The 15,872-nt window shown below is 40.4% G+C and overlaps 1 protein-coding gene across 1 annotated transcript in view; it reads left to right on the top strand.

Annotated features, from left to right (window-relative positions):
• The window catches only part of CDH23 (cadherin related 23), a 639,510-nt gene that overhangs the window by 513,761 nt on the left and 109,877 nt on the right, over positions 1-15,872 (top strand). Inside the window, exons 35-37 of the mRNA XM_070946306.1 lie at positions 930-1,058; positions 5,805-5,933; positions 10,753-10,980. Of these exons, the coding sequence (XP_070802407.1) occupies positions 930-1,058; positions 5,805-5,933; positions 10,753-10,980 (486 nt within the window). The remainder of the gene's footprint in view (positions 1-929; positions 1,059-5,804; positions 5,934-10,752; positions 10,981-15,872) is intronic.

Below are 15,872 nucleotides of genomic sequence, written 5' to 3' on the forward strand. Positions count from 1 at the left end.
TTTTGGAGCTCACCAAATGCTCATCACTAGTCAGCACTGAATGAGTCACTCCCCATCTCATAAATTTGAATACCATGTGTTCTCCTTCCCTTCGGCTCAGTGTGACTTCTTAGTCTTAGAAAGTAAGATAACTCAGGCTGTATGTCGCTTAAGGCGATGGGTAAGCCAGGTGGCTTGTGAAATAACATAGGAAAAAACAGCATTGCAAACCATTTCCTCTGGTGCCCAGAAGCTGCTTAACAGCTGACTTAGGACAATGGGCTTGAAAAGGCTGCAAAGAAAACCTCAGATGAATTTTTTTTTTCCCCACCACTTCATTGCACCAAAAGGAACTCCTTGCAATATTAAAACAGGAAGCTCTTTGCATTTAAGGTGCGGCACATTTCTTTCTTTTAATTTGCTACCTGAGGTAGCTGTGAACACCCGGGAGTTTCATTCTTAATGGGTAACATTTGCTTTCATACGCTTCATTTTGAATTTAATTTGGAGATATTAATTCCAAAGACAAAGATAGCATTCACAAACTCACTTGATATCTCTTCAGACCATTTACATATCAGTTTTGCTTCACTAGGTTTTTTTTATATTCACCGAGTCCAGCTACCGGATTTAATTTAGCTTCCTCTGCAGTTAAGTATCCAATATTGTTTTTCTTTTTTAAACAATGCAATATTGTTTTACATAACCAGTCTTCATTTTTAATTGTGTACATGTGCACATCCAATAATTCCAGGAGAAAGCGTCTTGTCTAAGGGTTAGAAGTATAATTGAGGACAGAATTTGGCTTGCCACCCCATAAAAGAAAAATAAAACAATGATAAATAAAGTATATACTTTGTTACCTTCTATCGAATGGACTGATTCTCTTCACTTCCTCTCTTCTTCCACACTTTCACCATATATATTTATATTTTATTATTTTTTTGCAGGTTGTTTTTTCTCTGGTATTGGGAAATATAGGCAGAGCTTTTGAAATCCGTACAACCAACAGCACCTATGGAGAAGTATTTGTGGCAAGGCCGTTGGACCGGGAATTAATAGAACGCTACACGTTACAGGTAACAGGAAGTGATGGTTGTCCAAGTTTTATACTGTGCAGTATAGGTAGTCCTCCACCTATAGCCATAATGGAGCCTGCCCAACATGGTCGTTAAGTGTTGACGATCATAAAGTGTGTCATCAACCTGATTTTATCACCTTTTTTGTGGCGGTCGTTAAGCAAATGTGGCAGTTGTAAAGCAAACATTGTTTAAGGGAACCTATGTTCGCTGTGGACCAGTTTTGCTGAAAACCAGAAGTAAATCCTACTACCAAGGAGCCTTGGTAGTACAGTGGTCTAAGGCACCCTGTTATTAAGATGGTTATTAAGACCAGCTGCCTGCAATTACTGCAGGTTCGAATCTCACCAAGGCTCAAGGTTGACTCAGCCTTCCATCCTTTCTACGGTAGGTAAATCGAGGACCCAGTTGTGGGGGCAATAAGCTGACTTTGTATAAATATACAAAGGGATGAAGGCTATTGCTGAGCACATTGTAAGCCGCCCTGAGTCTCCGGAGAAGGGTGGCATATAAATCAAATTAAAAAAAAAAAAAGTGAGTTATTGACAAAAATTATCATAAAAAGTAGTCACGTGACCACAAGATACTGCAAATGGCCACAAATGCAGGCCAGTTGCCAAGTGCCTGAAATGGAGTCATGTGCCCATGAAGTGGGGGGGAAGAGGGGGATGGTCATCAGGTTGTAAGTACCCCTGGGGAGGTCTGTCAGAACTTCAAACAATTGCTGTTTGAAGTTATAAGTCGAGGACTACCTATAATGCCTTTTGCAGTGTTTATGTAAGTAATTGGGCCTCAGTGCAATAAATCAGCCCTCTCATTGTTCTTTAGACCCTCTGTAATCCCAAGTGTGCCATTTATGTATAACTCCATTATTTTAGTTGCTGATTTCATATTCTTATATAAGGGTGGACATCTTGCAACTTGAAAGACAGTGTGGAATGGAATACATCTTTCATGATGGAGTTATGTATTTTTGTTTTTGTAACTCGACATCCAGCAAAAATTCTAGAAGCCATCAGCGTCATATCTTGTATCAAACTTCCGTCCCAAAGTAGAATTAGAATTTGTAGAAGGAAGAAAATCTGATCTGTAGTCTAGTAAACTTATGGCTCCTGCTTCAGGAGCTAGTACAGATGTGGCCAGGAACAGCTTTGCACGGATCTATCTTTTGGGCCAGTTGTGCCTATTTCTAGTTTGGAAAGTGACATTTGTGGTTGCTTATGCCTTAGCCACTTCCTGATTGAACTGTTGCAATGATCTAAATAGGAGTCTGCCCTTGAAGAGTATTCAGAAGCTTCAGTTGGTGTAGAACCATGATGGCGAACCTATGGTACGCATGCCGCAGGTGGCACGCAGTGGGCACACGAACCATTGCCCTAGTTCAGCTCCACCGGACATGTGCGCGTGCCTCCAGCTGGTCATCAGGTCTCTGCCACGTATGCACGACTGGCGGGGCACATGTGGGGGCACGTGCATGCATGTGTGGGGGTGGGGTGTATGCGGTGGGCTTGTGCACATGCGCAGGGGCGGGGTGCATGCACACACGGGGGTGCTTGCATGGGGGCGGGGCACATGCCAGGGGTCCGTACGTGCATTGCATTTTGGGGGTTTATGCACGCGATTTGGGCACTCGGTCTGGAAAAGGTTAGCCATCACTGGTCTAGAATGTAGGAGCATGTGTAGTCTTGATCACACTAGGGCAGGGGTCTGCAATCTTAAACACTCAAAGAGCCATTTGGACCTGTTTCCCACAGAAAAGAAAAAATCGGGAGCCACAAAACCCTTCCCGTGCCTATTTTTTGAGCAGCCACAAAACTAGCATATGCAGTTGAATTAAGCGTTCTGTTTTCTTCTGAAACTTTTCCATTCTTGGATTTATCCATGGTTGGCCTACCGGGGGTTGAAAAGCTCAATAAATCGCGGGCAGGTGGGTGTCGTACATTGGTGGTTGTGACAAGGAGCCGCAGCAGAGGGGTGAAAGAGCCACATCTGGCCCCAGAGCCGCAGGTTGCTGACCCCTGCACTAGGGCATGTCCATCTAACACACTGTTAGCTGACCTGCATTGATTCCCAATGGATGTCAATCAATCTACTGGTTCACCTTTAATACACTACATGGCACAAAACCAAGTTACCTGTGGGATCATCTATCCCAGTGTCACCTGGAGGAACTTAGACATGTCTTCCCTGTCATCATGGATGCTTTATGGCAGGGCTCCCCAACCCCCGGGCTGTGGCCCATTTGGAACTGCGCCAAGGAAACAGCATGTAAGCATGCAGGCGCAGTGGCATGCATGCACACCAATTGCACAAATGGAGCTGCATGCACACGCAACCTCGCCCACTGTTTGCACGGAACCGTCCCCTCTCCCCCTCCCCTGCCAGTCCGCAAAGCTGGAAAGTTTAGGGACCGCTATTTTATGGAATAACTTCCCTTCAGATCAGGGGTGAAATGTAAAATTTGTTACTACCGGTTCTGTGGGCATGGCTTGGCAAGGGGGCGGGGTGTTAATGTGACTGGGTGGGCGTGGCCAACATTTTTTTTTTTTTAACTTTTCAAAGCAAAACTTTTTAAACTTTTTTCTAATGCTTTGAAAAACCTCTTCCGATCAGGCAACTCAGCTGGGATGGTCAGAGACTTTTCAAAGCATTTTTTTTAACCATCTCTTTGGTCAAGAGGTTGCAGAAAAAAATGCTTTGAAAAGCCTCTGACTATCCCAGCTGAGCCGTGCGATCATCAAAGGCTTTTTTTTTTTAACTTTTAAAAGCATTTTTTCGTCGGAAGAGGTTGTAGAAAAAATGCTTTTAAAAGTAAAAAAAAAAAAGTGCCTCTGATGATCGTGCGGCTCAGCTGGGCATGGTGGGGGGGGGACAGGGATTTTTGCTAACAGTTCTCTGAACCACCCGCCGCCATCGCTACCAGATTGGGTGATCCGGTCCGAACCGGGAGCATTTCACCCCTGCTTCAGATATTTGGAAGATCTTTTGTTCACCATTTTTATTTTTTGCTCCCCATTGGTTAACCATTGGTGGCTATGTAAATAAACAAACTTCAGACCCTGAATAAAGCAGAATTTATTAAAAAGCTAACAAAAGACAAAAATACATTTCTTTTTTTTTTTTCTGAAGGGCCTGAGGTGTTAGATCCTGGCACTAATCCAAGTGCTGCTACATAGTGAATTTGAGAAGAGGGGAGTAATGAGCTGGAATATATGCAGTGAAGAAAGGAGAAAGGCAATTGAGGAGGAGGGGTTTCCTGTCCTTAGTCCAAGGTGAACTGAGAAGGGGAAGTTATAGCTGGGTTTCAATACAAAAGCAGATGGGCAAATCAAGTGATCCGAAGCTATTGTGGGCTCTCTGTTTGGCATGAAGATAGAATGACAGAGGGAAAAGTGTGGCACACAGTTGGAAGCTTCAGAAATGCATTTACGGGGTTTGCAATCAGGATAAGCCATCAGACTTCAAGTTACTAGAACATCAAGACATAAGACTCTGGATTTTGGACTCTGGAATTCAGAGAGACGCAGACCAATGACAAATCTAGTTCAGAATTTTAGTCCTACAGCAGCTAACAGATGTTTCTGGAAAGTCCACAAGCAGAACATGAGGACAATTTTTAGGCAGGAGCTTTGCACTAAAATCCCTCTGACGTTTTAACTATGTGATATGAAGGAATTAGTCCATTTACTTGGAGGCATTTTTTTTTTTGGCCCCTTCCTTCCTTTTCTTCCACTTCTGTTATGTCCTGCTTGAAATACTGTCCAAAACGGCATAGCAATATTCTAAGAATGATCATGAAGGTGTTTGATATATGCAATATATGCTATTTTCAATTGTTTTCTTATTCAGCAAAGTTTTTTTATTTATCTATCATCTGTCTATCTATCATCTTCTAGCTATCCTGTTTCCCCAAAAATAAGACATCCCCTGATAATAAGCCCAATCGGGCTTTTGAGCACATGCGCTAAAATAAGCCCTCCCTGAAAATATTTAAACGCATGCGCAGCCAGTCCCCGCCATTTCCTCTGGTTAGGGTTAGGGAGACAGAGCCTGGATAGCTCAACAGACTAAAAGCCTGTTATTAACATTCAGCTGTCTGCAATTATTGCAAGTTCGAATCTCTCCAAGGCTCAAGGTTGACTCAGCCTTCCATCCTTTCTAAGGTAGGTGAAATGAGGACCCAGTTTGTGGGGGCAATAAGCTGACTTTGTATAAAATATACAAAAGTATGAAGGCTATTGCTTAACGCAGTGTAAGCCGCCCTGAGTCTCCAGAGAAGGGCGGCATATAAATCTAATTTAAAAAAAAAAAAAATCAGGTAAGATGGCAAGTGGAGCCCTATCTGGCTCCACGTGCCCCAAAATAATGAGACCTCCCCAAAAATAAGGCCAAGCGCTTATTTTGGGGTTCAAAAAAATATAAGACAGGGTCTTATTTTTGGGGAAACACAGTATCTATCTTCTAGTTATCTTCTATGTTTCTATCTACTAGCTATTTTCTATCTATCATCTACCTAGCTATCTTGCATCTTTTATCTACTATTTATCTACTAATTGATAACTAGCTAGCTAGCTAGCTAATTATCATTTATTGTCTATCAGTGAAACACTAGCTTGTTTCAGTAAAGAAAATATTTCTGCTCTTGTGTATAAATATGTACTCTTGCCCTGAGCTGCTAGCTTTGCCCAATTTAATAGCATGACCAAAGCCTCATCTACGTTCTACTAAGTCTCATCTGCCTTTCAGATTCAAGCAGCAGACCGAGGTGTCCCAGCTCGCAGGAAAGAGCACACTTTAAGGGTCAATATCCTGGATGTTAATGATAATTCTCCAGTGATTATCAACCAACATGGATACAATGTTAGCATTAACGAGGTAAGAAGGTCTTCCGGTTGCTTGCTTTCTATAGATAGGTTCATGGCCATGTCCCCTAATGAAACTTGTTCATGCAAAAGAAGGAACTGGGCCTAACTTCAGTGCAACTCATTTTTTGCTTATTTGTACGGTGTGTAAGAGAATATTGATGAAAAATATTCTTTTCTTAAAGACGTTGTAGGCAACAGCATCTTAGAAAAGGTAATTGAATATAATGCCAACCAAATAAAAGCAAAACAAGAGATATCAACATTTGGTGCACCAATTTTCATAGTTTATCTCTGATATGAAGATAGCATACATGGACAGCTGGGTGGCTAGAAATTGGAGCTCTAAAGACTGAGACACTGAACCTAGAAGTTTCAATGCCAAATATCTCTTGGTATCTTAAACTTGAAGTAAAGCTCAGTATTACAGGCTTCCTGTGTGCCCAGAATAATTTTTTTTTTATTGAAAAGTTTTTTTAAAAAATTTATTTTTACAAACAATTTTCCCATCCCTCCTCCCCACTCCCAACCCAACCCTCCTCCCCCTCCCCCTGGACTTCCCAGAGCAAAATACAGGGTATAGCATTTAATAAACATAAGCTAACATATGTAAACTATCTATAAACTAAACATGACTAAATATAAGAATTCCCTTAAATATCTTTTTTTTTCATTCATAAGCTATTTGAAACATTTTAGTCCCATATTTATTTTGAATATAGTCAATCCATCTTTTCCATTCCAATATATATCTTTCATTTGAGTGATCCTTCAAATATGCTGAAATTTTAGCCATCTCCGCTAAATTCACTACTTTTAGTGTCCATTCTTCAATAGTAGGTAGATCTTCCTTCTTTCAGTACTGTGCCACCAAAAGTCTGGCTGCAGTTATTAAGTACAAAATCAAATTAGTCTCTATAACCGTACAATCTGTAATTATACCCAATAAAAACAACTGTGGGGTAAACTTTATCTTCTTTTTAAGAATATTTTGCATAATCCACCATATTTTTATTCAAAATGCCTTGATTTTTTTACATGTCCACCATATATAATAATACGTGGCATCATCACACTTACATCTCCAACATTTGGATTGTAAACCTGGATACATACAAGCTAACTTTTTAGGATCTAGATGCCATCTATAAAACATTTTATAAAAATTTTCTCTCAAGTTTTGGGCTTGCGTAAATTTTACGTTTCTAACCCATATTTTTTCCCACGTTTCCATCATTATTGGTTCCTCAATAAAATAAAAATTAATGTCATACCGAAGAAAGATCTCTGAGGAATTCGAAGAAAAGCAAAGAGAGTTGTAATAATTTCCAAATGTTTTTTTCCTTTAGAATGGATGTCTCCAAACTTGGCAACTTTAAGATTTGTGGACTTCAACACCCAGAATTCCCCAGGGAGTTGGCTGGCTGGGGAATTCTGGGAGTTGAAGTCCACAAGTCTTAAAGTTGCCGAGTTTGGAGATACCTGCCTTAAAGAAGCCTGAACAAACCTTTTATTCAAAGTCCAAAATGATGCAGATTACATTTTTTTTCAATTTCTCTACAGCCCTGAGGATTGACCGCTCTGCTTCCTTTTTGAGTAGCAATATTTACTTCTGAAATGTTTAAAGATTTCTTTCTGGTTACTTTTGCATTGACTTCTTCTAGTACAGGGCTGTCAAACTCGCGGCCCACGGGCCAGATGCATCATGCGCTGGCCATGCCCACGCCGGGTTTAGTGAAGTGGGAAAAAGTCCCGATACGTCACGTGACACCGCCGTGACGACATGAGTTTGACAGCCCTGTTCTAGTACAACACTCTTCTAACCAAAGCTTTTGTACTGTTTCTGTAGCTCCATCATATATTGGTATGATGACCTAGCAAAGTTTAAATTGCCTTAGATACTTGCTATCCCTTTGCATATTTGAGATAATCTACTAAGAAATGTTCCTATTCTAGACCCATTTAAAGAAACATTTTGTCTAAGAACAGACCTGTTCTTTTCTATAATCCCCTTTCCGCTCCCTGGAAAATGTGCGTAAAAAGATTTGGGAAATGCCACTGTTTGGATAAACCAGACAAATGTAATTTATTCTAATTATAGCTTGTAAGGATACACCTTTGTAGCAAATGCATTCCGTAACAGAGCTATATCAACAGGATGTGTGTAATAAAGCAATAAAACATAATGAAAAAGGCAGATCTCAATTACTGCGTTAGGCTGTCTTTATATCCTTATCCAAAAGAGAAATGCATCCAAACCATATTATCTGAAAGCATCAGATGGGAACATTCATTACATGAGCACTCCGAGGAAATCCCATACTCTCATCAACACTATTCAGATGGATAATACAGGATGCTAAGCCACATGACTACTAATACACCTATAGGCTTTTTCCTGCAGATAGCAACACTGAATATGCCAATGTTTTCAGGAGCCGATGATATTTGAGCCACATCAGCTGGAATTGGGGTTTACTCAGAATTCTTGAAGGTATACATACTAGTTTGTAGAACACGTGGCCTGAGCTAATAAGAACATAAGCAGTGCCCTGCTAGATCAGACCTTTAGTTCATCCGGTCCAACACTCCGTTCTCACACTGGCTAAGCAATCACAGGAGGCATTCAGAGGTAGGCAAACTGCCAATGAAGCTAATTCCCATTGACTTCCATGAACTGATCCAATCCCGATCTTCAAGCAACGCAGATGATAGTCAGAACCACCTCTGTTATAAATATATATATAATAATATTAATAACTTTATTGTCATTGTACATGTATACACAGTATACCCATACAACGAAATCCACTTAACCCCCAAAGACCAGGCCCAACACACATAACAATCCCCAAACACCCCCACCCACCACAAATTCCCCACCCCTAAACCACCCAAACATCCACACAACAGACCAAGTAATGCTGTCCATCAGCTCACTGATGGTGGCCCTTTAGTTCATTGTTTGTTTGTTTTTACTTCAGATTTATATACCGCCCTTCTCCCTAGGGACTCAGGGCGGTGTACAGCCAAGTAAAAACACATAAATACATAATACATAATACATAGATTAAGAACAGATTAAAAGGAAATATCTCAATTTGGCCCAAAATTTAAAAAGACAAACGAGTGTCTTTTGTTGAGTGCAATTATAGCTCTGGGATAAAAATTATTCAGAAAACGTATGGTCCAAGTTTTAATTGTTCTGTATGTTCTGCCAGAAGGCAACAGTCCAAAAAGATTGTAAGCAGGATAGGAAGAGTCTCTGAGAATGTTATGCAACTTCCTCAAACAGCGAGATTCGAAGATGTCGTCTAGGGCTGGTAGCTGGAGCCTGATGATATTCTGGGCAGTTTTAATGATTCTCTGTAGAGCTTTTTTATCCGCTGCAGAGCTGCTCCCATACCATTCAAGAATGCCGTATGTCAGGACACTCTCAATGGTGCTGCGATAGTAGGACAGAAGTAGATGCTTAACTGGCTTTGCTCTTTATCTGTGAAAGAAGCTGCTGACATTAGCTTACTTGTAAATGAAAAGCTGTTTCTCTTGGAGTTCTTTTCCTATTGCCCATGTTCACTTCTTTTTACTATGCCTAGTAATCAGAACTCCAGCTTTGGTGAAGTATTCAATTAATCATCTTGAATGGTTTAGGGCAGGGGTCTCCAACCTTGGCAGCTTTAAGCCTGGTGGACTTCAACTCCCAGAATTCCCCAGCCAGCTTTGAATTCTGGGAGTTGAAGTCCAGCAGGCTTAAAGTTGCCAAGGTTGGAGACCCCTGGTTTAGGGTTCCCATAAAAATAGCCAGTCTGCCAAGAGAAGAAGCCTGATTATTGTAAAATAGTATTTACACATAGTCCTCGACTTACAAGTACAGTTGGAATTAGACTTTCCATTGCTAAGCAGGACAGTAGTTAAGTGAGCGATGCCCAATTTTACAAGCTTTTTGCCATGGTTTTTAAGAAATCACTGCTTGTTCTTAAGTGAATCATGTGGTCATTAAGCAAATTTTGCTTCCTCCATTAACACTGCTTGTCAGAAGCTGGCTGGGAAGTTGAAATGGGGATCACATGACACCCTAGGATACTGCAACTATCATAAATACAGTTGCTAAGCACTTTGAATTTTGATCACATGAGCATGGGGATACTGCAACAATGCAAGTCACTTTTTTTCAGCGCTTCTGTAACTTTGATCAGTCGCTAAATGAATGGTTGTAAATTAAACACTACCTATGTTAGCCTCTGTCAGGCTCGAAAGACGAGATTCACATCTGAAGGTTTAATTAAACTGATTTATTGCTACATAGCCTATGCACAAAGAATCTTCTTTGCTAACGGCCAGCACCCGCTGAGAGTTAGGTAAGGTCGGTGGCATTCAAGGAGGGTTGGACTTAGTTTGCTTGGCATGGACTCTAGGCCAGGAGTCTCCAAACTTGGCCACTTTAAGACTTGTGGACTTCAACTCCCAGAATTCCTCAGCCTGAGGAATTCTGGGAGTTGAAGTCCACAAGTCTTAAAGTGATCAAGTTTGGAGACCCTTCCTCTAGCTCAGGGCTATCAAACTGCCGGGCCATGGGCCAGATGCGTCACGCACTGGCCATGCCCACACCCAGTTTAGCAAAGGGAAAAGATCCCAATATGTCATGTGATGCCGACTTGATGACGTGAGTTTGACACCCCTGCTCTAGATTGATACCTCTTTTCCCCCCCGTCCCCAGGTTCTGCCATTCCTTCTTCCGCAAACCCTAGGTTTAGATTTAGTGTAACGGCAACGTTATTTCTTCTGTGGCCTAATTTTCTCTCTTCCAACCCTTCTGTCTAATATTTGCACAGAACGTGGGTGGAGGGACTGCTGTGGCTCAGGTACGAGCAACCGACAGGGACAGTGGCCTCAATAGCGCCCTCTCCTACTACATCGTCCATGGCAATGAAGAACTGACCTTCCGCATGGATAGAGTGACTGGAGAAATCGCCACCCGCCCTTCCCCTCCAGACCGTGAACGACAACAGTTCTATCAGCTGGTGGTTACTGTGGAGGATGAAGGCAACCCAGCGCTCTCGGTAAGCAGTGGTTATATCAAATTTCCACTTAGGAATTGGCGGTGCAGTTGGGAACTATTGAAAGCGATAGCTGCTGGGTCATGAAAAAGTGGCTATGAAAAATAAGGATGCTTTACTTAGTCCAATCTACTACTGAAACTGGAAACTTATTTAGAAAATGCTAGGTTAATATCTTTAATCCATACTTAAGCTTAAGAGCCTCTGTGTTACTTCTGATACCTTCTTATAAGCTTAGGAATTTTGCATCTTCTTTATAAAATGTGCATTGCTTGTATAAAACTTGTGATGCCTGCTGAATCTTAATGATAATTTTGCGGGCAAAAGTTGTATATTGTTTGCTAAAAGAAGTTTCATGATTGATCCAGAGCTCGGCTGCACAGGCCTTTCCTGAAGGGCCTCTGATGGTGAAACGGAGGCTGGGGGTGACGCGCGCTTCAATCCAGACTTGGTTTCTCAGCTGTAGAGCCCTTTCCGGAAGGCCTCTGACAGGAAAATGGAGGCTGGGGTGACACACACAAGCGGCAGCGAGCAGCCACAGAAGAAGTGGGCTGGCAAGGCAGGTGTCAGGGTGTGCGAGGCCTGATAAGTAGGGCAGCTCCACACACACACACACACACACATCCATCCTAGCTTAATTTTTATCCATGCACCTCGCCCCACCCCATGCACCCCCGACTGGATGTGGTCTTAACTAGGGCTTATTTTGGGGGTAGAGCTTATATTGGGCACACGTGTAAAATCAAGCTAGGGCTTACTTTCGGGGTAGTTCATATTTTCAGGAAAATACAGTATATATAATCAAGACAGCATAATTGGGGACATATATAATGAGGAATGCTGAATTCAAAAGTTAGGTATGTGATTGATTAGATTTACAAAGATAACTGTTTAATTAATTGTAATGTGGGGGTTATCGTTGAGTCAGGTTTATGCACAGAATACGTGTTGCATGACCTGAAACTGCAGTTCGGTTTCATCTCAGGGTTAGTTCTTGGTGTTATTTCAGTTCCTCCTGAGCTTCATCCTCTTATATTCTCATTTTCGTTTAGTACTGAAAATACAGGCTCAACTGTCCCATATCTCTTTTGGACCAAATTAGTATAGAATAATAAGCAGTCCTTCACTCACTTTTATAGTTGGCTTAGTTTACTTTTTTACCAGGAAGTGACTGAATTTCGCTTTGCAGATTTCCAGTGGATGGTTTAGGTGGAGCCCCAAAACAGAATGAAACAATCATTTAAATCCTCAGGGATCACTTCTACATCTCCTTAATTCTATGACCTCTGGCTTAATGTCATCTGTGTTGGTGTTTTGTCAAACATACTTTTGCATTACTCAAAAACAGGAAAAGGGTTCTTCAACAAGTTTTATTCAGATGTTAGGGAGGTAAAACTATGCTCGGTGCAAATTTAAGATTAAAATATGCATGTAAAGTTTCTTATGCTGACTTTTTGTTTCCTAATATTTTCTGACACCTCCTCACTATTTAATTTCCATAAGAGGGTACAGTATCCTTATATGCATCACCAACATTCAAGGCAGTGGTGAAATCCAATTTTTTTTACTACCGGTTCTGTGGGCGTGGCTTGGTGGGCATGGTGTGGTTTGGTGGGCATGGCAAGGGAAGGATACTGCAAAATCCCCATTCTCTCAGCACTCCTAGGGGAAGGATATTGCAAAATCTCCATTCCCACCCCACTCTGGGATGAGCCAGAGGTGGTATTTGCTGGTTCTCCAAACTACTCAAAATTTCCACTTCCGGTTCTCCAGAACCTGTTAGATTTCACTCCTGATTCAAGGCCAAATATGTGTATAAATCATGTGGAAGGAATCAAGCTTCTCTCAACTTCCTTTTCTTTTTTCCCTTCCCTTCAATATTTCTGTACTCCAAAGAACTTCTGAGCATTGAGAATGCAGATTTAATATTTTCAATCCAGTTTTAAATACTCCCGTGATCAATTCTACCTCCAGTGTTGTGCCAGCTCAGTTCAACTCAGTGAAAGCTTGCTGGAAGTAAATCTTAACAAGTGCATGTTCCTTGGAAATTATTTTTAGCATAGACTAAATATACATTTACTGGTATCAAACTATATGCAAATTCAATAGTGCATATTCCTTGAAAAGTATTTTTTAGCACAGATTAAAATATACAATTACTGGCATTAAAATATATGGTGTGTTTTTGTGGGCCCAGTAGAATTATCATTTGAATATGAAATTAACTATTTAGGTATCACTGAACATACTAATATTCTGCCAATGCATTGGGGGAATTCATACAGCTCAGAATCTGCCCATTAGCTTTTCATCTATTATTTGTTTCCAAGCATTACAGTTGAATAAATAATGTCTTCTGTTGGGAAAGCTATTAATTTCCGTTTATAATTCTCGGCTCTTTCTTCTTGGTCTACTTAAATATTGGATTCAAAATAGGCAGCAGATACATTATATCTAATCCTTTACTTAATAACTTTAGAAGACCCTAAACATTAGTAAATTTACACTGTTGAATTCAACAAGATCTACAGAATGTATTTATTCTTACTCTTTGGGTTTTTATGTTATTTGTGGTAGGTATAATGGTTGTAATATATGGTACTTTGAACTTGATTTTTTTTTCACTGTGGATGTTTTAATTTCATGTTATTGCTGTTAGATTTATTATCTTGGTTTTCTATTGTATTTATATATTTACACTACAGTGCACTTCGTTTTTCAATTTTGCAAGCTACCATGGGTTTGCAATAAATAAATACAGGAAATTGTATTTATATATTTACATTACATCACAATTTTTTTCAATTTTGCAAGCCATCATGAGTTTGCCATAAATAAATATAAGAAATTACTTATAGTGCTCTTCATTTGCTTATTGTAAATTTTGCGTCATAGCATAAATCCTTCTTTTATTGATGGCTAAATCTAATTATACTAAGAACCCTGGTTATACTTTCCTACAATTTTAAGTTTTCCTAGTGCCACTGCACATTCCGAGAATGTTAAGTTTGTATTTTTTATATTAGTTGAAGACAAATAATCTACCTATATCTGGTTTTCATCTTTACTACTGAACATATAATTGTTTTGAATAGCAGTACAAAGGAGAAGAAATGAACAGGAATAATTTTGTTTGTAAAATGGCTGACACTGAAGCCATGAAAGCTGATTAAACCTTACATTAAACATTACGTTACATTTCTAAATAGGAAGCAAATTATTATTTTTTTATTGCCCATCTTAACTGAGGAGAAATCTGGGCAGCTTACAATCATAAAAGATAAAAATTCTATAAGCTAAAAGACAAGGGGACAGAGAATGAGGTGGCTGGATGGAGTCACTGAAGCAGTCAGCGTGACCTTAAATAGACTCCGGGGGATGATAGAGGACAGGAAGACCTGGAGGAACGTTGTCCATGGGGTTGCAATGGGTCGGATATGACTTCGCAACTAACTAAAGACATTAATAAGTTAATATATAAAGCCGAACACTGCGCCCCAATTAAAGATAAGGAGGATGAGAGAGATGGGGAGGGGAGTGAGATCTATTGTTAATTTATCAACCATCTCCACCATGATGCTCCCCCTTTGGAACCCTAAGCCAACTGGCAGACCTAGATTTTTAGGTTCTTATGGAAGTTTGGGAGAGTTGGAGCTAACCTCACTCCAGGGAACAAGATGTTCCAGCGCGCAGGTGCAATGGCAAGGAAGGCCCTTCTCCTGGACCCTGCTAGCCAGAATACTTAGGATGACAGGATCTGCAGCATGCTTCCCATGCCAGAATGGGTGTGGTTGGCTAAACCCACCAGGATTAGATGGTCCAAGGAGCCTGGACCCCAAATTCACAAAGTATGGCCATTTGTATGTTCTCTGCCCCCTTTTTAGTGGTTTGATTATTGTGTAATTCAGGGGTGTCAAACTTGCATTGTCACGGTGGCATCACATGATGTATCGGAATTTTTTCCCCCTTTGCTAAACCGGGTGTGGACATGGCCTGCGTGTTACATATCCGGGCCGCGGGCCGCAAGTTTGACAGCCCTGATGTAATTGTATTACATGCTGGCTGGGGAATTCTGGGAATTGAAGTCCACACATCTTAAAAATTGTCAAGTTTGAAAAATGCTGGTTTACAGCTACTGATGTGACACTTTCTTATTGAAGATTTGTGGATTGACTGTGGAAAGGGCTTTGGTCAAGGGTGCCAGTTACAAAATGTTTTTCATCATGCAATACTCACTTACTAGAAAGTGTGTCCTGTATAACAGGTCAAATCAAACTATTTTATATTTCTACTATGATCTGTAAAATCACTTTAAGATCTATTCTCCACTATTGGAGTCACTACGCCTGTGTAGTAGTTTACATTCCATCTCCACAAAGCATGTAAATCTGGGGAAAGTCACAACTGTTTGAAGGGATTGCAAATAAATGCTACTCTGGGCTCCTATACTCTTGGAGTTCCCATACAAAACACCAGATTGCCTTCATAGTTTTATTCTGTGTCATATTTGATTTCTTCAGGTAGATAGAGATACTTAGGTCCAGCAGAGTAAATGAAAATAGAGCTTGCTCATTTTTCCCCCCCTTTGTCAAGTTCTCTTATTATATATAAAAAGGGGGATCAGAAACTTGAAGGTAACTGTATAGTAGTTTTAGCTATAAAAAGTTGGGCCTTAACATAGTGTACAAATTCTGCAACATTACTGTTAATATGTGTTAACTCAAAAGAAAACCATGATGTTTAATGAAATGTATCTAAGGTACAATGTGCCTAAGGTTGCAGGTCTAATTTGTAAGACTACATGTCTCATGAAGATATTTTCCATGAAAAAAATATCTTGGGAAGGAAATATAATTGGGAAGGAAGCTAGATTATTTTACACCAGGGCAGTAGAA

Source organism: Pituophis catenifer, unplaced genomic scaffold (assembly GCF_029215685.1).
Source record: "Pituophis catenifer annectens isolate HBS135680 unplaced genomic scaffold, rPitCat1.0.hap2 SCAF_6, whole genome shotgun sequence".
NCBI lineage: Eukaryota > Metazoa > Chordata > Lepidosauria > Squamata > Colubridae > Pituophis > Pituophis catenifer.